This window comes from Oreochromis aureus, linkage group 1, assembly GCF_013358895.1.
Source record: "Oreochromis aureus strain Israel breed Guangdong linkage group 1, ZZ_aureus, whole genome shotgun sequence".
In the NCBI taxonomy this organism is placed as follows: Eukaryota; Metazoa; Chordata; class Actinopteri; order Cichliformes; family Cichlidae; genus Oreochromis; species Oreochromis aureus.
The window spans coordinates 33,358,662-33,386,021 of NC_052942.1; the positions used below are offsets into that span (position 1 = coordinate 33,358,662).

Consider the following 27,360-nt stretch of genomic DNA (forward strand, 5'->3'; position numbering starts at 1 on the left):
ATCTGTACAGAATTTATATTTCTGTCATCGTACTTATTGAGAACACTAGAAATATCTGTGCAGTTTTGTTAAAACCACCATAAAAAAAAAAAAAAAAAAAAAAAAAAAAAAAAAACTTGTTTCAAGACTAATTTCAAACTTGCACAGAATGTAATGCTGGTTAGCATAGTTGCCTACAATAAAACTTTTTGGTAAGATGCTGCCACCTTGTGGTTTAAGTTTTCAATACATTTTTAGAAGGGTTTGTACATTTTAAAGCTTTAATCACTGAAACAATGTGGAGTATAAGGTGCATACAATATTTGCATGCAAAATAAAAGCTTTTCAGTCAAATACAGGAGTACTTGTACTAGATCAACTTCCACCAATGGTTCATTTCATTCTCTCGATCACCAATTTGGAGACTTTCAGATCAGCTCCCCTCTGGAGATGTCCCCCTCACACCCCAACACAATGCTGCTTTTCATTTTAAGTGACCTTACAATTATTTAATTTAGTCAGCAAAGAGGCAGACAATTCAAAAAAGTCAAGACAATTCAAAATAAAAGTCAAAGGCAGACCAGAAACTTGTCTCAACATATGGTTTAACGATATGGTCTTTATTGCATGGATTGTAATAGCTGCAGAAAAACATTTCAAATGAGTACAGTTGGGGGGTCAAAGCTTTCCTGCAGTGAAGAAACATGGTCAGTGGACATTCAGATGGCACAACTTGATTCACCTTTCTCCTTGTCTGTCGACCACAAGACCAGCGCTGTTATACTGCATTTTTAACCTCAGCTGTAGTACTTGAGGACGAGTGAGGTGTTGGGAGGGTAGTGGAACTGTAGTTTTTTTTTTGTTTTTTTAAATAATTCAACATCAAATAACAGTAAGTTGACTTAAAAGTGTCCTGATCCTGCTCCATCTAAACACATAACGTAGCTCTGTGGCGAGCATAACATTGTGTCGCTACAGTAGTCATTGTGGAGTAGCATTCTATAACATGAGGTGGTGGTTATTGCTGGCTACTTGTTTTACTGTGGGTGATTCTTGTCACATCTGAGAAAGGTAGATGACGAGGGGACTGCACTGTGCTTCGGTGTGAGACTCCCTCCTAGAAAAACTGTTTAAGTTGAAAGTTTGCTATGTGCAGCTGCCTATTCAGACGAGACACCAAGCTTATGTCAATCACAATCACACACAAACCAAAAACACAAAAAAAAGGAAAAAAAATGAAGGAAAAAAAAATCCAAATGCAGTATACAAGCCCAAACTCTGTGGATTAAGACTTGGAGCAGTAACTCCACCTACAGGTTAGTTGCTGTACTGCAATGACAGAAGTGGTCTTGTTGATTTATAAACCGTAAAACAAATAGTCTCTCTTAAACTAGGTAGACCAGCCACATTAATACAAAATTATCACCACATGACTTGTAAAATGGTCTCAAATTGTTCAAAGTAACTTGGTCACTCAACTGTCAGTGGAACAAAAAAAAAAAAAACAAAACAAAAAAAAAAAAAAAAAAAAAAAAGAAAAGAAAAAGTAGTAGTACAACAATAAAAAGGTGGCATCTTCCTGTATCCTAACATGCCCGACCCAACCCACCTCCCGACAACTTATCCCATTTCAAATATAGGACTCAAAGATATGGGCTCTAATGTTAAACACATAGATCCATACTATGTTCATACAATTAATAAAAAAATAAATACATTTAACAAATACAAATGATTTTGTAGTTTGTAAATTATCAGAGAAACAGATTATTATCGCATTGATGACACGTTTTCAAGTGTAGGATTTTGTTGTTTTTTTGTTTTTTTTATTTTTTGTGTCTCTCCCCCCCCCCCCATAAAACCCATTATCGCCCTATACGTTTCAAACCTGTAGTCTTAAAGCCTCTACACTGATGTGAGTGAGCTGGATAAGAGAACTCGAGCTCCCTCTGCTCATCTATAGGGCTGTATTGTGAGCAAAGGCTCACTCAGGGCTAACTGTTAACACTGTAGCACACTCCGAAAGCAAACAGGAGAAAAACTAGATGCTGATGATTTCTGTTGGCAATGGGACCCAAAGCAGCGGGAGCAAAATGTGCATGTTTATACGACTTCAAATTGTCTGTAAAAATGTCATACGAAATAGGTTCCTCTTAGTTGTGATTTTTTTTTAAACAGTTTTTTGCTTATTTTGTGTTTTTTTTGTACAAATCTTTGTATAACCTGTTTAGACATAACAAAACAATTTAAATCAACTAAAAACATATCATGCATAAGTTATTTCCCCACTCTTACTGATTGCATTTGTAAGTGACCATCATTTAAAAAAAAAAAAAAAAAAAAAAAAAAAAATTCTTCATACACATTTTCTGTTCAACATAACTTTTTTTGTACATTTTAAGCCATTTGCATACTTTCATTTTTCTTTAAAACCTTTGATCCTATTTTCCAGCCAGCAGTTCCAGGTATTGCTCCAGAGCTGATTCCACACACCTGGCCTGTCCATTCCTGTACAGCAGGAGGCGCAAGAGGCATATTGTGTAGGTGGTGGCTATGGAAAGAAAAACCCCACTCCTTACAAGAAGCTGTTGGGAAGCTGGAAACTGACTGTTTACCCTTTGTGACTTCAGTTCAAGTCCATGAAATTATGTCCGTTTCCAATTACGATTCTCTTTGTGAGTTTTTCCTCCCTGCTAGAGGTTGTTGCTCGTCACCCTGAAAAGCCAGATTGAAAGAGTTCTAGACGATGTTTCAATACTAGTAGTCTCCCAAGGCTCGAGTCTGGCAGCAGAAGTGAGACATGACAGTCAGTTGCAGAAAAGGAAGGGGGATGTGGGGTGATGCTAGCAAAATTAACCCTATCTGTAAAGATCCTCTTGTGTTGAGTCTCGCACATTTTTCCTCCTCTTGCTGCTGGCCTGCTGGTGGTGGTGGTGGTGGTGGTGGTGTGGCTTGTTGCTCGGATGGCTTTTGCCACCGGAGAAGTTGTTCTGCTGCCCATGATGGCCACTCTTTTGGTGAGAACGAGACATCCTGGCCTTGGAGGCAGAGGACAAAACATTTAGTTATTAATAGTGGTGGAATTTCCGTAGACATGCAGCAGGTAAAATAGGTACTTCAAGTCAATGTATTTCTAAAGGTGCTATTTACATGAAATCACCAGATGTCGGTAACAACCCATCCAATGCACACATGCAAAGAAGTCAAACGACAGATGTCCATAAATTATGTATACTAATGAGAAAAGACACAGGGATAAAGTACTGAACACACTTACTGAAATGTATTTAATACTTTGTACAAAAGCCTTTGTTTGTTCAAGACCCCTCCTGCGGTGGTGATTTTGGCCCAAACAAACAGTCTTCAAAATCTGAAAGTTCCCTTATATGAACTCTGACCTTTAGTTTTTTTGGGAAGTTTTATTGTTTTTATTTTTTTACATTAACTTTCAGTTGGATTCAGGTCAGGTTGGCTGGGGCATTCTAGTGGCTTTATTTTCTTTCTCTGAAACCAACTGAGAGGTCCCTTAGCAGTGTTTGGGATCATCGTCTTGCTAAAACATCCACCCTCGTTTCAGCTTCACCCTCCTGGTAGATGGCAGCAGATTTTTTTTTAATCAAGGATGTGTCGGTATATTTTTCCATTCATCTTTCCTTCAATTCTATGAAGCATTCCAGTCCCATATGCTGAAAAAACAGCCCCATATCGTGATGCTCCCACCTCCAAACTTCACTGTTTGTGCGGTGTTTTTGGGGTAATATGCAGTGCCTTTTGACCTCCAGACATTGTGTGCATTATGGCATTAAAATGGTTCAATTTTTGTCTCATCTGACCTGACTATATACTCCCAGCGTTTTACAGGCTTATCTAAATGTTGCTCAGTAAACTTTAATGCGCTTCAACAAGTTTTTCCTTCATCATTTAAAGGCCGAGTGCGTTACTTATTGTTTTCTTTGAAACAACTGTACCTGCTGATTCCAGGTCATTCTGTAGCTCTGCACGAGTGGTCATTGGCTCTTGGACAACTCTTGTAATAATTCTTTTCACTTCCGCCTGAAATCTTGCAGAGCACCTGGTTCATGGTGAAATTACGTTCTTTCCACTTCGGGATTACGGCCCCAACAGTGCTCACTGGAACCTTCGGTTTAGAAATTCTTCTGTAACTAATGCCATCTGTGTGTTTTGCAATAATAAGGTTGCAAAGGTCTTGCGAGAGCCGAGATTTCAGGTGGAGTCATGACTTGCTATCCCTTTTTGCACTTCACTTTTTTTCATGTGTTCAATACTTTTTCCCCCTCATGTCATTTCTTATGGTTTAATTTCTTTGCATATTGTGGATTAGATGGGCCGTTACCAACATTTTGGTGATTTCATGTCAATAGCACCTTTAGAAATACATTTACTTGGAAAATTGGTGATGTGTTCAATATTTTACCCGCTGTACAGTGTCAATATAACTTGTGAGTGATGGTGCAGAAATGTGACAAAAAGCACACCAGAAAAGCTTCTCCATTTCTTTTGCAATCTTTTCATTATCCAGAAAAAATAATTACAAATAAAAGTTATCCAGCAGTTACCAGCACAGGGCATTCTAACATTAGCAATTGCTCTTAAATATTGCACAAATTTTACACCAAAAACATTAAGTTGCATTCTATTTTGCAATTGAAATGTTAAAATGTTATATTTATGCATCTGTAGTTCCTCTTGCAAGCTATAAACCTACAAACAAATTATAAACATACAAACCTTTATAATTTCTTTTTGTGTTATGTGTTCCTCAATCTTTGCTCTTAAACTGTATCTGTGTGTTCGTCTTAGAAAAATCTCAATAAGATAAATCCTTGATTTAAAGAGGTTAACAACTATCACAATTAGTCAAAAGTTAGATTGATACGTCTGTGGTATCTTCAGATGCATGTGTGAATTTAATGTGAAGCTGTGAGTACCTTTCCTCCCTTGTTGCCTCCAGGTGGAGTGCTGGTAGTGTGGCTCTGTGTTCTGTGATTGCTGACAACAGCAGACTTTTCTCTGTGAGCGCTGGATCCTCGGCTGGGCTGCTGTTTGGCAGTCTTACAAGGTGTACTATCAGAGTCCTGGGTGGGGGACAAAATTTGTTACCAAATATAATTTTCAAAATATTTTGTCATCTATAAATCTTTCTTAGGAAGCTTTAAGTGTTACAGATATTTGCAATAATGTCATATTTGAAATCCGTATGCAGCCACAGGACTGACCCCATCACTTGAGGTGGAAGTAGAGGATGTGGAAGACGGCGACAGTGGGGAGGAGGAGGGAGAGGAGCGGAGTGACGGGGAAGAAGAGTTGGAAGAGGTTTTGCTGAGAGGAGTTGACAGTACGGCCACCACAGGATCATCGTCGTCATCTGGAACGTTGTTGTTGCGCTCATCAAGCTGCTGCGATTCAAACAATGTGACTTCATTTTCTACAGAAGCCGGGAAAAGACAAATGCAGAGTGAACACATTAAGCCTGTAAAGATTACATTTGGTCTAGAGCAGGGGTGCCCAATCCCAGTCCTCGAGAGCTACAATCCTGCAGCTTTTAGATGCATCCCTACTCCAACACAGCTGAATCAAATGGTTTGATTACCTCTTCAGCGTGCCATCAAGTTTGGCAAAGGCCTGATAACAAGCCATTCATTTGATTCAGGTGTGTCGGAACAAGGATGCATCTAAAAGCTGCAGGACGGTAGCTCTCGAGGACTGGGATTGGGCACCCCTGGTCTAGAGTCTTGAGTTATTAGTATATTCAGCAGACAGTGAACTGCTGATCTTTAGTGGGTCAAAGTTACTTTGCAGTTACTTTTTTCAAACACATGAGAAACTTGAACATACTGTTGAGTGGGCTTCCCCATTTTTTTCGGATCCATTCTCTGTAGTCATCCACTTCCTGAGTCACACGGATTATCCGGCCAAGTATGCTGTGATAGGACACAAGAGAGAAATACATGTAAAACAGCAGTCTGAATACAAATGTTATTAGAGTTTGTGTGCATCAAGTGTAGCAAGCAACAAAAATTTTTCTTACAACAACTAATAAGTATAAGAATGTACATATCATTTCACAGACTGAAGATAAACTGTAAGAAGCCCTTGTTTGTGCTGATAACCCTCCGCTCTGAATGTGACAGTATCAAAACATTCACTGATACTACTGTCTCAGTTGTTTAAGTCCAAAGAATGAAAATTTCAGTATTAAGAAATTAAATTAGCATTAGACAAGTCCTCGCAAGTTTCTTGAATTTGTTCCTTACCTCTCACTCTCATTGTTGGGGTAGAATTTGGCGATGGGCGACACGGCATGGCTGAGCACCACATAGGCGTAGTCGAAAGCCTGCTTCACTTGCATGGCACCGTAAGAGCTGCGGCCAACATCATTGTCTGTTGGACACAAGACAGAAGGTAATAAACATTACCAACACGCCAATACGATGAAGAATTCTCAATTCCACGTTACCCGTTTAATGACAACACCACTTTCTACTTTTCAAGTTTTGTGTTTAATCTTTTGACAATGTGTGGCTTTAACGACTTGCATTCTGTTTCATAATTATTCACCTTAATTATATATTACATTTGGTTAAAATAACACTGATGTCCCTACAAGTCTGAAGCAAAAAAATTAATGAGCACTTAATTGCAGTATGTGACATTACAGTCAGACTGAAGCATCAGTTTTTACAGTCATGCTAATATAATACTGACGATCATTCTGGACTTTGTGGAGTTTTTTTTGTTTGTTTGTTTGTTTTATCTACACATTGTTTGTGTAGCAAAGGCACCTCTGAGGAATTAGAACAATTTCTACCTGGCTGCAGTGGGTCCTCAATGTAGAGCATGGAGGGCCTGTAGCCATCCAACATGTTCTTCTGAACCTCATCTTTGGCAACGTAGCACCCGCCGTCTTTTATCCTGATACCCGTTTTCAGGTAGTTGAAGTTGCGCCCATAGAGCTCGAAGAACTCAATGAGCAGAACACCAATGTTGATGTTGAGACCAAACACATCCTCCCTGTAGTGAAGCTGAAAACAAAGTACAGGTGGCTGTTAGAAGTACTGTAAATCAGTAAGTTAGCTGCAATTCTAGTTTCTCAGTTTAAAATGCAAATTTCTGATCATTTTATTCACAGGTAAGGGTTTTTATAATTTGTAGTCTTTGTATTTTGTTTCAGAACAGGGGGCGGGTGGGTTTAAACTACAGAACCAACCTGCAGAAAGCTCACAGCCATGAGAAAGAGACTGTAGGAGCCAATTCCACCAGTAAAAACCTCGTTGAGGTCCCGTTGCAGTAGAAACTGCTTCAGCACCAGGACCAGATAAGGCAGCACAGGATATTTCTACAGGATAAAGACAATAGGGATTATTATATTGTATATTGAAAGTCACACATTTTTATATAAAGTACCCTCACGAGGAAGCAAAAATCTTCAGGATTCAGGAAGACCTCGGGGTGATTATTGTAGTCAGACTAAGTTCTAACTACAACAGTACTCAAACAATGTACACATCTTTAAAAGAAGGGACTCAGCCTTACAGGTGTTAATACAGAAAAATACATGGGGAAAAATGGATCATAATTAAAATACACTGAACAGAAACTGTACTGTAAACTGTACCTCTTTGAATTCCTTGATGAGACGTGCAGCTTTCACTCCACTCATCACATTGAAGCTGATGTCCACTTTAACTTCAGTGTAAGAGTCTGTCAGTTTAATGATGGGAACCTGGGAACATGCGTGACACACAGATACAAATCCCTCACACTTGTTCTAAAAGACCTTTATATTTTAAATCTGCACCTATAAACTGCTTTGTGTCTAAGTGTGTCTGTAAGTGTGAAAACAACATGCTCACATGCAATCATACACAACTGCTAATCCTCAACTAAAATCCACTTGATATTCACTTTCAACTGCTTATCGGCTTTTCAAGAACCCCAATAAGCGACAGTGGCAAAGCAGAAAAGGCTTTTATTAAATCTTCTGAGGTGGTATAAACCCAAATGTTAGGACAAATATATTAATAAAGCACAGAACGTTAATTAAACTTTTGGAATTGGTTGAAAAGACAAAAATGATGTGATATGAATGACAATGTTCGATTCAAGATCATTACATACTGTGCCACTGCTAGAACCACATCACTTTAGTTTGGATGAAATGTACTCTGTCATTTGTAGCAACAAAACACTTGAGGCATACCAAAGTTCTGATGCTGGCATTTCTCTTCATGTGCATGTCTGTACACATGCCTGACTATAATAAGACAACTATGCTTATCAGCGTCATCAGTGATTTTATACAGCTGCTTGCCTGAATTGAAGACACTGAAAACTAAGGCGAATTGCTCTACATGAATCTGATTTATTGCAGATAATTAGTAGCTTGCAATGATTCCATGTTTGCTTTTTCCACAGGTTGTGGCTTTACAAATTTATACCTCTAAACACAGAAGAAAACTTTTGAAATGAAGTAAGTCTTACTGTGGCTTTGTCCAAAACTTTGATGGAGTTTTCATCTGCAACATTTTTCTTTCGGAGCGCCTCTTCTAAAGTCCAGAGGGGGAGTGACTCCCACTTCCCAAAAACTACCAGGTCAATGTCACTGTTGAGAGGGGAAAATGAAGAGGAGAAAAAGAAAAAAGAAAAAGGTATTGTAATCCAACTATTCTATACGAGTGCCTCAAAAAACACCAACAACGCAGAAGCATTTCTGGTTTATCTTCACAGCAAAACATTTACTCTCAAGTTTGTCATGTGACAAAAATATTGACCCTCACTAAACAGACTAAAAACAATGCAGCTTTACATTAGGCGCACAACTAAAATAACTTCAGCTGAAAGTTATTGTCGCACATAAAGACACTGCACATTGTTCCTCTTTACAAGTGAGTATGGCGTGATTTGGCTAAAATTTTCTACTCCAGTCAACAGGTATTATATGATAAACCAGCTGTATTTGAAGTTCACTTGTTCCATAATTTGTAATTAAGTACACAAAAGTTTTATATAATCCTCATCTGTCTTATACTGCCCTGTCTTAGCCCTGCAGTTCAAAAATAATTTTAAGGCTGTGGGTTCTCAAACTGTGGTCCAGTCTCTGCTGAGCATTACAAGCAGGGTGTGGACGTGTGAAGCCCAAATGTGTGACTCAGAAGAATTACTTGTATCGTGACATCATTTCAAAATTTGAGCATGTTGAACATGAGCCTCCATCACTAACTGCATACACAAAACAAATGTGAAGGAAAAGTACAAGTGGTCCACCTTAAACCTATCCTGTGTGTTAGCTAACTGCAGATAGATGGCTTTGGTTCCCTCTTGTGGAAAAGCAATGTGCAGCTCCTGACAGAGCCTTTTAAGAGTCAGCCAATATGTATTAAGTCAGCAGTGCCATGTCACACTCACACACACTCCCACACAACAAAATACTCGACTCTAGCAGCTCAATACAAACAGTCATGTTTGTATTGAGTAACTCTAGAAACGATCCAAAATTGTCAAAGAAATCAGTCACTGAAAAATCAAGCATTAATGAACAGCTGAGCCCATTTAAAGCGCTCAGTATGGTGTTAAGAGTTCACTAATGCAGGTGGCATGCCTGCCTGTGTGTTGAGGGGGGTGGGGTGTTGTTGTCTTCTTGTTGTCTGTCAGCAGCGGGGAGCCACTCTGAGTAAATCCTTTACGAGCTCCAGGATCAGTGGTGCTAAAATTACTAAACTACATGACCCTCAAAGCCTAGCTAGACAGAGTACTTTCTCCATAGGCGAGTTAAGTAACTGTGCTAATAAGCCAGTTCAGTTACAGTTTGGCAAAAATGATGAATGCTGCATAGCTCACCTTGTTGGCAGATAAAGACCAGTGCTGAAACTCCCAAACACTTCAACCTGAAGATAAAGGACAAGCAGTTACACACATGTAGATATTTGTTTTGGATAAGAAATGCAGATAAAGCATCCCACAAAAGTCTTTTTAATCACAATGTTTCTTTAAACCTCTACACACCTTTATAGCTCTGAAAAACCATGACATGGATTACCCTGCTGACAAACTGAAACAAGCACTATGATAGCATTCCTTGATTTTCCCACGCTACAATTGACTACAACAAAAACCTGTTCTACAGCATGCACAAATATATTTTTACAGCTCAACATAGCAGTGAATTAGTGGCAGGCTTACACAAATTGAACAGTTGTTGCATTAACAACAGCCTTTTTAGCTACTAATCTTATGACCTGCACTCTGTTAATGAAAATACATCTTCAACCTTCCCTTTTAACCTCTCAGAGCGCTACACAAATAGAATTAAGCCATGGCCCACGTTTAATTCCCTTAAACCTCCTCTACATATTCCACTATAACCCAGAAGTATAAACTCTGGTTTACAGGGCTGTCACATGCAGAGCATTAAGCTTAGTGTAGAGCCATGACCGAATGAATGAATAGTAGTTCCTGAAGATTTCTGTGAATAGTGAGGTAACTATAGGTGGTTAGGAAGGTGAAAAGAGTTGTTTGATCCCAGTTTGGCAATCTCCAGTAACACTTTTACTTGTGGCCTAAGTGTGGTGAATAACTGCCAAGTTATTGCATACATACCATTAACATTTCTTGGTGCTTTTTGAATGAGACAATCCTACATGTTTATCTGGCAAGATTTCAATTTGGTACAACAACAGCCTGACTGCTGGACTTCTTGGCATCTAAGCTAATTAAACAGGCATCACACTGACCAGATGACAACACTGCTCCTGCTCACTTCATGGTGGAGAAAAAATAAATAAATAAAATAAAATAAAGCTGACCACAATTGGGACAGTGTTGTGCTCCTCATTTAGGAGCTGCTATGCCCAGGGCAGACACACTTTGAAGCACACTGCTCTATCAGCAGGATCAAAGTCAGCAGGTACAATAACGCCTGAGGTGGCAGTAATAAAATGACCCAAACAGAGTACTGTGCAGCTGCGAGATAACAGAAAACAGAATGCTTTATAAAAGCCTGACGCCTGTAGCTATTAGCTACGTCACAAACAGCCTGATTAGTATTGTAAACCAACACTGGTATCTGACAGTTCTAAGTTACAGAGACCACTATGTCAAAGGTAGTGTGGCCATAGAGCTCGGTCTCTGTCAGCATTTATGACTTTAGGGTTTCTTTTAGACAGATCACCTGGGCATTGTTTGAGTGGTGACAACAATCGTACAGAACAATAATGCAGGACGTTAGTTTTGCTTCCACCACAATCACACTTAATGCAGGACGGCTACCTGCAGCTGTTCGGGCATAATGATGTTGTGGCAGTGCCCAAAGCAACCAATGTGGAAGATATAATCCATTCTATGCAAGATAGAGCCAGACCATGCAGTAGGTGAAGAACCACTTCATGTGCTGCTACGTTGAGGCATTAGAGCAAAACAGTCTACAGCAGTCAGCTGTCATCCAAGATGGTGGAGTTGGTCCACAGCATGAGTCACTAGCTGGAGAGCAGCTGATCATACTGATTCATTATCTTCCACGAAGTACTTTGCAATAAAAGCTATTTGCAGAAACTGTCCTTTTAAGCACTTCCTTAAAATTCACTTAAGAAAGCATGTTAATGGTTTTCACTGTGTTACAAATCATGTATTTGTGCAAAAAAATAAAATAAGATACGGTCAAATAGACATTAGATAGCTTTCAGATTAAAGCTAATAATCTGAAGTAGGGCTGGGCCATATCATACCATTCACGGTAATACGGGTATAATGTTGAGCAACGATAGGAAAATGAAATATCGCGATAGAATATGAGTAAAATGCGCATGCGCAGTGCCTTTGTTTTCATACGCACATGGCGGAAAAGCATGGCGGCGAAAGCAGATCGTTGAATGAAACGGATAAACCAGAATTGGTTTGTAAAAATGCTGCAACTTCAGTGGTGTGGAACTGGTTTAGCTTTCGTCCGTCAGATACACAACAAAGCACTATTTTTGTTAGAGCATGCTAGCGGGCCGTCTTTATTACCGTGTTTTTTGGAAAATACGGCACACTTAAAATCAATCCTTTGATTTTTCTGAAAATCGACAGTGCCCCTTATAATCCCGTGTGCCTTATGTATGAATTCTGGTTGTGTTTACTGACCTCGAAACGATTTTATGTGGTACACGGCGCTCGAAAATCTGTCAAATGTTTTAGTACGACTTTGCTAAGCTACGAACCCGCACAGCTTGATGGATTGTCGGAGCATTACGGCTAGGGGTGGGTTTTGATTATCGATTTATCGATTAAAATCGATTCTAGCTTGGATAAGGTAAAATCGATTCATTAAAAACCCTGAATCGATTTTTAAATATAATTTTATTTGCCCGAAATGCCAGAATCTCAGGTTAAACCTCACAAAATTTCAACAACCACAAAACAGCTAAAATAGTAAATGAGAGCAGGTACAGGGATTCTGCACAAAGACGTAAACACAAAGCGTGGACCCGCCAACGATCAGAATCAGTGAGATGTGGCTTTCTCACCCGACGGCATGGACACGGTCGGGGCTGAAAGAAGACAGCTCGCTGATTCTGATCTGCCGGCGGGTCCTCGCTTTGTTTTTACGCCCTTTTTGGGCTAAATTCAGAAACTGCAGGTTTTTATCTCTCTCCAAACAATATTGACTGAACCAGCAGCAAAAGAAGATCCAAACTACGCTTCACATTTCGCTTCACATAAACATCGTCATGAATTCCTTCTTAGTTTTGCTGTTTTGCTTCCACCACAATCACACTTAATGCAGAGCTCGCTGTCTCTCTCTCTCTCTCTCTGTACTTCAAGAACAGTTTCCCATCTAAAAATCAAGTCTTCCGTTGTTTACAGCGCTGTGGGCCGCTGTTTTTTTTCCTTTTACTTACTTCCAAAAAGAAAGCCTCATTTCTGCTGTTCAATAGGCTACTGAACAAACTTAAACTTTTTAAATTCATGCAAAATTGAAAAACGCTTAGCTGTGTCTCTAATCAAATCTGTTACTTTGCTCTGCTTCACTTCAGCAGCATCAGGTAATTTTCATATGTTGATTAATGACTTTCTTTCGTTTTTGATCTACTGCAGAATATTTTTAAGGTTATCTGCTATAAAATCCCAGGCAAGGAAAGTCTCCTTCATGTTTTTCTGTGTTTTATCCTCAGTTACTTTGACACAAAGGCATCTGCTGTGATGCTTACACTTTTTATAAAGTCTCGCAAGTGTCAGCTTTCTTTTTATAGATATAAAAATATGGAAATGTACTGATACATGATCAGAATTATAATATTTCTAACTGAGGCAAAATTTCCCCGATTCGAATCGAATCGAATCGTGGATCGAATCAATTCGGGACCTTGTGAATCTGAATCAAATCGATTCTAGAAATCAGTGACGATACCCAGCCCTAATTACGGCTATCGTAGGCAGGAGCCTCGCGGAGTGATACATACTGTGCTTCAACATAATATTACCGTATTGTGTGTGTATAACCTCTTTTTAAGTTTTGTGGATATTATACATGGTTATGCTGAGGATATGTTGGCCAATTTCCACTGGAAATGCCTTTTGGTTAAACTGTCAGCAAGGAATTTGCACCGTTACATTTTTATATAACTTTAATGCACATAAAAAACAGCTGCTTGTTTAAGTGAAAATACATTGTTTTGTTTTTTTTGCACTAATAAAGTTGTGGAGTTGTAAAGTATTTTGTCTAGCGTCAATTATATCGTCAGTTATATCGTCAGTTATATCGTTATCGCAAATTTTCAAATATATATCGTGATAAATATTTTTGGTCATATCGCCCTGCTCTAATCTGAAGTGGTGCTTACACTGACAAACCCCACAAGTGGATTTTTTTTTCTCCAAATAAATCTCTCTCAATATCCAAACCAACATTCTGCCTAAAAAAAAACTTTTGCAGTCTTTGGGGTTTAAGAACAAAGTATACCTCAGCACTTGGCCACAAGTCATGGATGACTTCCTTGATTCTGTCCACCACCTCCAGTCTCATTTTCTCCTCCTCCGGCCGTGGGGAGATGTAGTTATAGAAGTCTATAATCTCCTCATGTAGCCTGTAGAAAACAAAACAGTGCTGTCAAAATAGTGAAAGAATACCAGACCAAAATAAAACTAAAAATATAAGGTATCATTATAAAAAATAAAAATAAAAATAAAATCTAAAGTTTAGTCATAACTGCATGAAATCTTACTCCATCTGGTTGTTTGTGACAGTACAATAATATATCATTTAGGACATATGCATCCAAATCCATATACCAGTTAAGTAGAGGCAAAGAATGAAAATAAAAATGCAGAAACCACCACAATATAAATTTCTGTGTCAATAAAAAAAATAATAATAATAAAAATACATTAGTAAAAGTCTAATGCCAAAAACAAAAGGTAAAATTTCTCTCATTGGGTTGGACCATTCTGGGATCCTCTGACATTAGCATTGCAAATATGTAATGCCAAGAAAAGGATATAACTAGCAGCAATGCTTCTGCATATAAGCTTTAGTTGCTGAAAATCCAAACGAGAGTATGATCTCCAGGTAAATTATTATAATATTTGAACAGTTTTTGCAAGGACAATTGTTTAGAAGATGCGGGCACTGTATTCATGCACATGTACATTTTACAGTGAGCAGGCCAAAAATTAAAGACAACTCAGCAGGCTGGAACCAAAGACTCGACCTTCCCTTGGCAAATAAATTCATGCTTATCAGTACAATCATTCTAAAAAAAATGTTTTGACTGAATTTCATATTATGACAGAGCATACGAGTTGCCTAATGGTGTTCTGAGACACGTAATATCTGGGTGTTATTCCTCCAAATAGCATGCAAGTTTTAGTCTTCCAAACATAACATAACTAGCAGTGTTTTAAGTTTAAAGCCAACTATTTATATTTGGTAAACTATCAGGCAGCGTAAAAACAACAGGAACCTCTACAGTGCATAAGTCTGTTTAAAAGAAAAAAAGGGGGAAAAAGTAGTAAGGGCTAAGCTTTTGTCCTTGGAACTGGTCACTTTGTCCACGTGTGTTGACATTTTCACTGACCAGTCATGTCTACATACACATATAAGGAGTGACAGGTTTGTGTGCAGACAATTGACACACAAGTTAGGCCAAAATTAACCAATTCATATTAGACAAGTGACACCACTTTTTTTAAAATAAAGTAAAGAAAGCATATGACAGCTGGTAATGCTGACTGTTGTTTAGATTCCACTCCAAAGAGCTTGTGTGTGTCAGCTTACTGGGGCTTTATACATCAAGCTCTCCTCAACTGATAGCTAAGGAAACTGAGCCTCACCTTTATTGTTTCCCGTTTTCAGAAACTTAACTGTACCTACAATGCAGAACTCTCTCCCCCTTTAGGCAAATGCCATCTTGATGTCCTCAAACTAACCCCTGATTTGCTGGACAAAAACATTGTGTGTACAAACTAACAGTTAATCTAAACACAAAAAGGTGGCTAGTTAAAATAATAATAACAATAATCATAATCATAATGAATTATAAAGTAGGCACTCCTATTTTATTAATTAAGACAGTTTTATGAAACACCCAAAACTCAGTGCATCATATGGGACTAATGAAAGGGGCACATCAACTTATTTGAGAAGCTAGATCAAAGTAGCATAGGGCATTTAACTTGAGCAACGATTAGATTAGGAAATTAAGTACACTTTTAAATCAGGAATTCTAGTTTCATTAGCAGAGGGTCAAGTAGGATGATTTCTAAAAATATTACACTACTGTTCTAACTGTGATAAATGAAATGTTCATAAGTCAACAAGTTACTGAAAATGCAAAGGAAAATTGTGGGGAGATGATATTTTTAAGTAATACTAACTGGAAACTTATTACCACTATGGGCAGATAAAGACAATACAAGATCCCCAAAGCAAATTTTTTTTCCCCAGAAAAGCATGCTGATATTACATCTGTCACATAGATGCTTCCATTAGCTGGAAGGATGGTTTCATCTTAAAGAAATCTTTGGACTGCTGACCTCAAATACAGAAATAAAGTGAACAGAATGGCTTCATTTAGTTTCATTCACTTCCTTCTTTCACATCAAACATGTTACTTCTGTTTGCATCTTCCTTCTGAAAAGTTTGATAACCTTAAGTGTAGGTTTTTAATACAGAATACAAGCTGGTACTACATACAATCCATTTCTTTTGGACATCTAAGACTGTAAATGGTTGTTTGCGGTTTTTTGCTCCACCCCTCAAATGACGCTGGAGAAATTTCAGCCTCAATCACACACCAAGTTTCATTTAAGGGTAAACAGAAACTGAAATGCTCCAATCTGCATTACAGAAGAATTACTTTTAATTTCATGGTTTGTAGAACACATGTCACCATGGCTTCATTCAGGATACCTAAAAATAGGTCAAGTTAAATTAACCTCTGTCAAATGCATTCTCAACGTAACATTGATGTCAAGCAGTTTCACTTACCAACAGCACCACTAGGTTTCATTTTACAGCAAACAGTACTACTGCTCCCTTGTTTTCACGTGATGAGAGCACACATTTAAAAATAAATAATGAATTCCTCCTCTGGCCTCACCTTCTAGGATCAAATTACATCCCAGTCCTCTGGCCTGCCTGACTTGAAAGCATCAGGACCCTTGGTACCATTTATCACATAATCCCACTTGCCTATATCACTGTGGTGTTACATAATCTAGTAGAGCAGCTTTCCAGAGAGCTGAGACTTGGAGAGAAGTCTAACATTTTCCTCCAACAAGCTTATTCTAGTGTTTGAAATGTTGCCAGTCATGTTTATTCCCAATTGCTGCCTCTAACATTAGTGCTGCTTCATTTTAAACCAGTTATGTTTTGTACTCTAGTGTAATTTGGTCAATATGTATGAATAAAATATGAATGGAGCAGAGCTGCTTAGGAGCAATGTTGAATTTTCTTCTGACACCACTTTTTGACTCCCCAGAGTACTGGAATTGACTTTGTGCCGGTCTGAGGAATTAAAGCAGTGCTTTTACTCATCATTTCATTTATAAAAATATAAAAAACTATGAAAACATTCTGTGATAGCTGAATGCATAGTCAAAGGTCTAGTATTCACCAATCGCACTCAAAAAGCTAATTATTAATATAAAAGTTCAAACAAATCTTAGCAAACAACATTTAAAAATGTTTTACTTTCTATCAAATGATTGGTTGGTGACTGCAATTCAACGTGTAGGTCCCCAGGTGTCCAGCACCATTAGGCAATGTCACGTATATATGGGGGGTAGGGCGACATATGTGCCCTAATCGGTGAAATTCACGATATTGCTCCACAATAATCAAAATATCTTCCCAGTCAGTTAAATCACATTTGAAATGATTTATCACAGCAGAAGAGTCAGAGCTCTGAGCTCTTAACCGCATAACAAATATGATACAGATAGAAAATGGGAAGCAATGAGTAACCATTTCCCTCAAAGCCTACAGAGATTAAAACATTGATCAGGCAGTGATTCAGTACAGGAGCAGGTCTGACAGGTCAGAGGTAAGGATGAAAAACTTGGCAGCTTAAGTTTCAAATTGCTGACAGTGAGGGTGAGACTTGACACAGCACAGCTGGAGTTGAGTGCCTGAACTTGGTTGGCTTCATTCCCCACTAAACTTGGCACAAATTACAAGGACTCAGGTTATGCATTAAAAGTTATACTTGAAAACAAGACTGTACACTCCAACCAAACGCAATTTTTTTTTTTTTTTTTTTTTATGCAATTCCCCTAAAAGGGGCAGTACTTCATGAGGACACACCCTGTCCAGGAGGCATAATTGGGCTTTCTGGTGGTTGGAAAAATAATTCCAAGTCAAACATGGAGAGCAAAAGGTATAACAAGCAAAGCAAAGCAAATAAATATATATATATATATATATATATATATATATATATATATATATATATATATATATTTTTTATAATATTTTTTAAAGTACATAAAAAAAAAAATAAATAAAGGCCAGACACAGACCAGAGGCAACACAGAAAAACTAGGGTAGAGATGCAGGATTGGGCGTGGTGCTGAAAAGCGTTCATGTGAATGAGAGCCATCTGTTAAGTTGGTGAGAATGAAGGAAAAAGAGGTTACTGTCACATCACACTGAGTAACATTTACTGGATGCTCCAATAAATGTATTTACTGAAGCAAACTTTTAGAATTTAATATTTAATGGCCACTTTAAGACATTCCTGTGCTGAAAAACACCTGCTCAATGCAGTCTAGTTATGCACCAGATTAATCATGCTACAGTTCTCACCATTTTTGTTGGTATATTTAGCCAGAACGAGTTCAAACATTATCCTTTTTTTTTTTAGTCAAATCAAGGCTTGAAATATGTGCTGTGCCAACCTTTGCAACAAAGGGTTCCATGCACATCTACAGCAGTGTTACATGACACTGCTGTGCCTATGAAACGACATCTTCAACAACAGTAGCTTTGGACTGACGGGGATGCCTGGAGGCAAACCAGTCGCATTACACACAGCATTGCTAAATGAGGACGAGAACAAACTGAAGTGGACGTGTCAGTGTCACACAGATGGCATATTCATTAATGTTTCATCAATGAACTGATCCGGGTGGTAAGTGTTGACCACTGGGCCAACACAGCTCCAGTTACACAAAAGCCCACACACTGCTGACTGAGAGTGACAGGTCTGGTTACACCTGAATGATGTACCAGGGTGCTATGGTCTAAAGAGGAATAGCTACACCAGAAACCTGATATAGTCCAGGATACAGATATTGTTTAGTAGCTGGAGCTTGAGAATAATGCTAATCATCATGTTTAAAAAAAAAATAAAATAAAGTTACAATGGTTGATGCTCATATTAAGGATGTGTGCAACTAGTCATCAAATACATCAAATACTGGCTAGTCATCAAATACAATCCAGGAGTACTTCTGCTAGTTGTAAACATGTGCACAAACCAGCACAGTTTTGCAGTACTTTGATGTAAAAGAACAGTATGTAGGCAGTCTCAGTGTAAACTCAACTAAATGATTGTTAACCGTGTGTTTTCTAGCTTTTAGACTAGGTCTTCAGTCCTATGTTAGTTGAAAAAGTCACCAGGAAAATCTCTATATCAATCACTGTGAAAGTTTTAAATAACGAATTCTGTTTATTTACCACTATAACTCAGGGTGCTCTAAGCACTCAGTTTCAGATAGTCAACTCTGTACCAGGCTGTTAGCATAGAAAGTCCATCCATTTGCTGATCAAACCTTCTATTCGCAATGAGCAACCAATCATAAGAAAGTCAGCTTAAAAGAAGAGGAGCTAAAACGCCTCGTTTTAAATAAATAGGGCTCCATTTTTAACTGTCAGTCATGCAAAGCTAACCTACAACAGTGCAATAAGTAGAAAATTGTAATAAAAAGTTTGTGTGGCTGTTTTTCTTGTTTTTTGTTGTTTTTTTTTAAACTGCTAATATACAAGAGTCAAGAACAGTTACGATCTTTTCTTTGGAAAATACTCTGTTTTACAAGTTCACTGCATCGGTCTGGAACACAGGAAGTTTCCACAGGACTGGAAGAGAGAAGAAAAAAGGAAAAGAAAAAAAACCCAACTACATTCCTCACTACACATGGGAAGACCGTATGACCAGCTGCCCACACGTGCTGTTCAGAGGGGGCCCGTTTTACATAGTATTCATAGGACCAGCATGAAGGCTTCTTTCTCGCTACAAGCTTACACACTTTGGCTGACAGCCAGCCAGTAAGCAGAGAAAGAAAAAGGAGAGGGTGACATGGATGTCAAAGCCAGCAGAAACTAGATGAACCACAGCTCCAATAACAGAGTTTTAGTCACTGAAGCACTATCTATGGGTGTCCTGGGGTCATATAAATATCTAAAAAAAAAAAAAATAGATGCAGTAAATGGTAATAAAACAATTTGGTGAGGCATCTCATTAGTGAACTATTAACCACAGATTTAATTAGCTTGTAAGGGATGTACTCTATAACTGGAGCCCTCAGCTGAGGTGAAAACTATGGTCAGGTTAGAGTTGAGGGTTGTTTGTTTTTGTTATACTCTTTCATTTCTGTGTCTTGGGCGTGGGCAGGCACAAACATATCCAAAATATTAAACAAATTCAGTTAACTTCAAATGCAATGAACTTGATACCTTAACTTCTACCTAAATGCCTCTGGACTACTTCCCTTTGCTAGAAGTCTTTGTTACTATGACTTGCTATTTCAGATGTTTTGTCTCCCTAGTTTTGGAAATTTAAGTTCAACTCACAAAAAACAAACATGGACACATGTAGTATAGCAAGCTCAATCTTAAAATCCTCACAACAAAATAATCTGCATTTAAAGACTCCTTTTTGCATTTTTTAAAGCAGGTTTCGTCTTTTTACTTTACAGCAGTGAATTTTTGCCCCAACCTAAAAGCTCAAATCACCATTTTGTTCAGGTAGAGTAATGATGAGAAGAGGGCTTTCAGTAAAGATTACCAATTGACAGGAAGTAAAGCAACATTTCCACAGTTGAATCTGTGGAAGGATCATGAACAGTTACTTTGGTCTCGAGCTCCCTCATAATCTCTCACCCAGTTCACTGTCAGTAGCATGCTACGGTTTGCGATTAGCTATGGCTCTCTATTGCTTTCCGGTTACTACTGTGCAGGTCTCCCAAGGCATGCGAGTTTACTGCCAACTGGGGCCGTCTGCACAAGCAAACTTTTCACAGTTGGGGCAGACGAGCACTTGGCCTTTTGAGAACAGCTATATAATCAAAACACCTATTAGTCTGGGCATAAAACGTCCTACCAGATCACAATGTGTCCTCCACCCTCCTCACCGATTCAATTGCTTCTCCCCCCCCCTTTTGTTTTTTTTTAGTTTTGTTTTAATTTAACAGTCAAGGGCAAAGCCATTTTAGTCAATTTTAGTACAATCACAACAGTACAACAGTACTGACCAAAACAATCATGATTATGAATTTACTAGAGTCATGCAGCCTTGTAATCTAATAAAACTACCTATCACTTTGAATTCTAACAACATCTCCCTGCTGTAAATGACTTGAACCTTGAGACATTATCTAGACAATAAAAACCACAACATGTGTTCTGCAGGACAGAAAAAGGCCACAGTTCTACCAGGCTACACTCATTTCCTGTGACCATATCAAGAATCTAAATAGCTGTTCTACATGACTAGAAAATTAGGTGGAAACACTCCCTTCAACCTCCTAATCTTATTGGACAGACAGAAAGGGCTCAGGTTTCACTCAAGCGGGTTGGCTTTGTTTAATGGAAGCAAGGCCGTGTGGAGCATGTAAACACTGATCCATTGCCATCAAGAGGCAGGCTGCTTGCTTGGACCGTTTAAGTTCCAGAAAACCTGGAGGAGCGTCAAACACAAATAAGCACATGCCTCTGCCTCTCTAGCCAACCCACATGCCCAAATATAGTGTACAGATTGTCCCATGGAAAAATGCACTACCACATTGCTCTGTTTTGCCATTTTCAAATACCAAAAATGCAACAGTGTTTCTCTGGTTTACATACGCCTGCTACCCAAAACATTTACATGACAGATTTGGGAAAAAGAATCTAAAGCATGTCACTGCACAGGGGGGCAAAAATGGCAAAAATTTGGCTGGTGACAGACTAAAACCAGACAGGAATCCCAGTAAAAGCTTCAGCAGAAATTTTTTTTTACGTTTTTTTTTTTTTTTAAGACTTCTTTACCTTCTTCTTAAAAATCAAAAAGGTGCATCACATCCCAGTCCACCTTTCATGATACACCACCATTTCCTAAAATCATAGGTGAGCACTTAATCTCACCCTATGAGGTAGTTTAGCATGACCAGTGGCTTTAGTTATTTTATCAAAAGAAGTGAAATGCTCATTTTCCACTTTTGCTTTATGCCACTTTGTAAAGGAAAATTTGTGTGCCTATCCCTACACTACATTCTGGGTACACAACCAACAGCCCATAACCAAATAACCAAGACACTAGATCTCAGTAGAATCCTGACTGGAGGAGAAGAGGGCTTGAAGAAGAAAAGGAATAACCAAAATGACACCAACAGTAGCCACAGTGGGCAGTTTATGTTGTTTGTCGTCTTTTGTTTTGTTTATTAAAACAAAACAAACAAACAAACAAACAAAAAAAACGCTCAGCTACAATATAGACTATGTCTGCAAATTTCTGTGTAGAATGCACACAATGCTGTTCTCCTAAGACTGCAGATGAAAGGCTTTAGAACAGTTTTTCAAACATGTGTAACCAACACTTGCTCAATATTATTATATGGCTCACTTAAATAGCTCTTACTAATCACAGATGAATCACAGAGAAGAAACTTGGAAGATTTAAAATGAGTAATGCAAGATTTCTTTGGTCATGTTGGCATGATTGTCATAGCAACAGCAACTTATAAAGGTACAACAATAAATCTTGGACTGAGACAAGCTAGCTTGCATGCTAATAAATTTGTTAACAGACAGGGTGATGACTCTCCACAAGGATTCATTTCACCTACAGTTCATCAAACTAGAAGTGCAATCACTTCATTCTCAGTATATTTTAATAACCTGATTTGACTGACCAAAGCCACACCAGATGATTTGAATAAAGCTCATCTGGTTGGCTAACACCTGTAACAGCACTTGACAAGACGAATTCTACTCAACTTTTTGCTGCAAGCTCAGCAAGCAACGCAACAAATCCATAATTCAATTCAGCAAAACTTAACATCATCCCGCTAAAAGTGCAGGTGGAGATGTGGTTAACCAATGAGCATGGCTTGGGTATGATCTTTAGAATTACCCAATTTTTATGAGAATAGACTTAGGGTCAGTCTTACTGTGAACCAAAACTGGTGACTGAGCCTATAAATTCAAATTGTTGAAAAAGTTCAAGACAGAGGGTCATTACCTCATCAACTTCAACTGATGTTTTGCAGACTCATGTCCACAGATCACATGGCAATAACTTCTACACCATTTTGTCATAGTGACAATGTAGGATCACGTGAATAAGGCATGTGGTTGCATGTGGTTGCTAAAGGTTGAGTGCAGTTGCTGGGAAAATTATTACTAAAATCCCCACCCATGCACGCCTAAAGACTAGCCAGCTAGCCCCCTGGCAACCACTTGTTGCTAGGGAAAAGTGTATTTCCCACCCAGTTGGTTAAATAACAGCCTTGTGATTGCTTTGGTGACATATTGCTATAGTTGTACTTTGAATGGGAATAACTGATTGTCTAAGAAACACTGTCCAGCTACTCTCCAAGCTGTAGTGAAACTGTGACGCAAACTGAACATGAAGAGGGTTCACCTTCAAAGTAAAAGCTGTGCCTCAGTGGTGTAACCAACATTTTGAAAAATACAGAGCTTTTGCTGTGAAGGCAAGCATTCTCCATTTCCAGTTTACCATCGTACCCTCTCAAGTTTTACTATTTCTGGACTTAGAGTTAGCTCCAAGCAAAAAAATGAATTTACCAAAGAAAAAAAAAAAAAAAAAAAGAAAGAAAGAAATTGGTGAAACCAATTTCACCTAGCGACACACAGGAACTTGCCAATCAGTTGGGGAATACACATTTTTCCCCTAGCAACCAGTGGTTGTATCACATCCAAAATCCCAGCCAAATCGAGAAATGTGCACATGACATAAATAAAATAGGACGAGGTCTTTGAAATCCCAGGCAACTACATCTTTATCACAGTCAAAAACAGTAGAAAATTTTAGTCTTTTTAAGCAAGAACCAATCAGCCACAAGATACTGATCACATGAACAACATGACCATTAATGCTAGCACCCATGACAGCAGTGCTTTTTAAAGCCACTGATTTAAAGTATATTCCATCTGTCTGACTCAAGGTGTTGCATTAGTGTGCTTCCAGGCTACAACTCCCTAGCAACAAAACATGTATAACAAGGGATATTTAACAATGAACCATTCACATATACAGTAGTTCTGCACATGTTCACTTTGAAATACATTTACTGTACTGCCATACATCACATTGGCCCTGTGATTAACTACAGTATGGTTAAACAGAAAGCCTTCCGTGGTGGTTTAAGTTTGATTCTGACTGAGGTTCAGGTTTTGGTATTAGCCAAGCTAATCACTAAGGAATGTCCTTAAGCAAACACAGGGCTACAATATTACTATAAATGAGAATCAGCCAAAGACTAAACTCCACACTAGGCTGTTCTGCTTGTCTGCACTTGCCTAACAGAAAGGGGTGGGGAAAGAGACAAACTTCTGCCCTTTAAAAAAAAAGAAAAGAATATTAAAACAGAGCCCCACCCACCAAAATATTTCCCCACAGTGATCACATCTAAAAGAAACAAATGACAAGAATGAAAAGAAAAAGCCAAAAAGTTCATATAGGCCCTCTTCTCTCATTGTATCATGTAGTTCAATACTGTAGACTAATACTAGAAGACTAAATGTAGTAGGAGTAACAATATAAGCCCTGCAATTTAAACGTGCATGCCCTCTACGGAATCAAATCTCATTCTCAGTAAATCAAGTGAGAGTCTCTCAAATGAAGTGATCATATAGTTTAGTAGCTGCCAGAATCTGCTTTGTGGAAATTATGAACCAAATAACTGCTGAAGTTAGCATTAAACTCCAGTATTTTTTCCTTTGCATATGAATAATTTTGGCACCCAAAGAGTTTTTGACCCCTCTCCAAAGGAAAAGCATTAGGACTATAATAAATATTTCAAATACAACCAGATTTTATGCAGGGTTTGTTTGTAAGCAGGGAAACAGACTGATTGCCATAACAATGCTATAACCATGTTGACCACCCATAAGTGCTGGTCAAACACCACTGTCAAAAATTCTTTTAACTTGCATTTTCTTTTTCTTTCACAGTGCACTCTCTGTTAAAATACACAGCTGTTATTGGCTAGAAATAACAGGAAAATAATTTAATTCCTTAAAGGGGGCTACAAACATTCCTTAGCTGTCCACAGACTAACAGCACTTATGTTCACACTGCGCAGACTAATAGAAATCCACAGTGACACTGACTAAAAGGCCAATAACAATCGTAGTATAGCATCCATACAGCAGATGTGAGCTACCATCAGCCCAGGTTAGCAAACCTGTTTCGAGCTGATTTGCATTCCTTCACCTTGTATTTGTCAGTGTCATGATGTTATTCTTTACCTTTGCCATTTGTCCTCTGTCATATCTTTCACCCTCTGAGCATTTGTACACCAGCATTGAATGCCATTAACTGTTTGTCCTCTCTTTCTCCTTGTACTGCAGGTGTGTTTGGCTCAAGAGCAGAAGGCTTTTGATCTGCAGTTACTGACCCCCACCAACTTACGTACTTTTTATTGTACTGTTTGTCATTTCTCCATTTTCCTTCTCTTTGCTTCCCTCTCCTTATAATCAGTTGAAGTGGTCTGGTTCTTCCAAAGGTTCATTTCTATTAAAGGAGTTTTTTCCCTCCCCACTTTCGCCTAAAGTTGTTGGTGAACGCAAACATGAACTTTACCCAGCAACAGTAATGAGTACGTATAAGAACAAGACTGGGTACACTCATCACTTAACCCTAAATGATCACTATAACGTTCTAAATACTACAGAGGCTCATATGGTGTTGAATATTTATCCAGAACCACGTAGAATCCAAATAATAATGAGACTGTAACAAGGAACTGATCATCGATATGCAAACCATAGAGCTTAACACCGACTCTCTAAGTCTCTGCAACTTTGGAGGGATAAAAAGCCATTCTTCCACAATATACTTCCTTATTTTGGTGTTTCGTGATATTGGCAGAGAGCACTATCAAACTTTTTTCTTTTAACTCTGGACTGCAAAGGACATACCATATGATTTTGTCCAAGACATGTGAACTCACACCACTCTCACCACACGAATTCTCACTACAGCACCTTTTCATAACCTTATATAATAGTCTTAAATAAGGTGCCTTTCAACCAAAAGTATTTAATGTTATGCTCAAGTGAGCCTTAATGCAATTACACACATTGCACATGGTTGCCCAACACGATAGGTGGAGCTGACAAAGTGGGTGGGGATGGGATCTTACAGCCTCAATCATCTCAGCATGCAAGTGTTCAAGTTAGGCTTTAAATAAATAAATAAAATACTGCAGGTGAACACCTACTTGGGGTTACACATTCACACCCTCATTAAGGGGTCCAATACAGTAAAATAATTTATAAAGGTTCTCTCTTTTCCATCTTCATTAAACTCTTTCTTACCCTATAATTCCCTCTGAGTAGTTCCTTTCTTTCCATGGCGTGCCCGTGTAACCAACATATTCTTTATTGTCACCGTTCAAGATGACACTGAATCCGAAAGTGCTAGCTTTGTTGTCCCTTTTTCTTTTGGGGGGCTGTCCGTCCGTGACTCCGCTCACAGCGACCCCGCTGCCTTGCTGTTGCTGCCCTCCTCTACCGACACCGCCCGTACCAAAGACTCGGCTGTTGTGGTTGCTGTTAGTTTCAAGTGGTATAAAGTCCCCCTGTACTGTCAATTCTCCATCCCCCATCGGGGCCGACATCCCCTGAGTCTTGGCTTCTCCGATGCCGCTGCTTTTTGTATCGGGTGCCTCGTTTCCTTCCGCGACGACGGCTCCCGACACCCCGTTAACGTTAGCTTTTGGGCTCGATACAGTAGTGTAGCTGTTATTCACGTACAAGTAGCTAATTCTCTGTGTCATCTCCCAAATCTGCATCCACAGGTTGTTAGCGGGTCCACGTTGTTCTGGTTGGAACCAGGCGATCCTCGGATCCATCAAATGACACTGTAGGCAAACCGCCCCCCCGCCACCACCGAGCAATGCTCAGCTCGTGTGCAGCTAGCCAGGTCGCTGGCTAACGTTAGCTAGCCTGCTGTAGCCTCGTTATAGCTGCTGCCCGTTACTTCTAGAATCTACTTTAAAAAAAAAAAAAAAAGAAAAAAGAAAGAAAAACAACAGGCTCCCTTGTAGTAACGATGAAGACAGTTTTCGACGCAAAAACATCCACAGCGAATAAATCAAGAGCTTAAATCAAGTATTAAAAACGGTAGCTGAAGCCAAAGTTGTAGCAGAAGACTGGAAAAACGTGCAGGCACCGCTGGTAGAAGTACCTCTCTGACCCTTTCCTCCAGATCGTGGGTCCCTCAATGGCGGCTTGTATATCTGTACTTCGCATGCGCGGAGCGAGTGAAAAGGGGGCGGGCAGTGTTGTTACGCAACAGACGACTATTTTTTTTGTTACATAATAACGTCTGATTCTCCTTATTTGATGATTATAATGGGAGAAAACGTGGGAAACGCGTGATATATAGTGCATAAATAACACGCTCAATTAAGTTAATTTGAAGATAAAACAAATAATTA

The 27,360-nt window shown here is 38.8% G+C and overlaps 1 protein-coding gene across 1 annotated transcript; it reads right to left on the bottom strand.

Moving 5' to 3' along the window:
* Positions 1–577: 577 nt before the first annotated feature.
* tent4b (terminal nucleotidyltransferase 4B) lies at positions 578–27,157 on the bottom strand. The gene is made up of 12 exons (XM_031746600.2): positions 26,237–27,157; positions 13,937–14,060; positions 9,838–9,884; positions 8,482–8,602; positions 7,616–7,723; positions 7,208–7,336; positions 6,809–7,022; positions 6,255–6,381; positions 5,836–5,921; positions 5,217–5,425; positions 4,929–5,075; positions 578–3,017 (listed from the first exon to the last, which is right to left on the bottom strand). The coding sequence occupies exons 1-12, from the start codon at positions 26,770–26,772 to the stop codon at positions 2,838–2,840; spliced, it is 2,028 nt and encodes a 675-aa protein (XP_031602460.2). The 5' UTR covers positions 26,773–27,157; the 3' UTR covers positions 578–2,837.
* Positions 27,158–27,360: the final 203 nt, after the last annotated feature.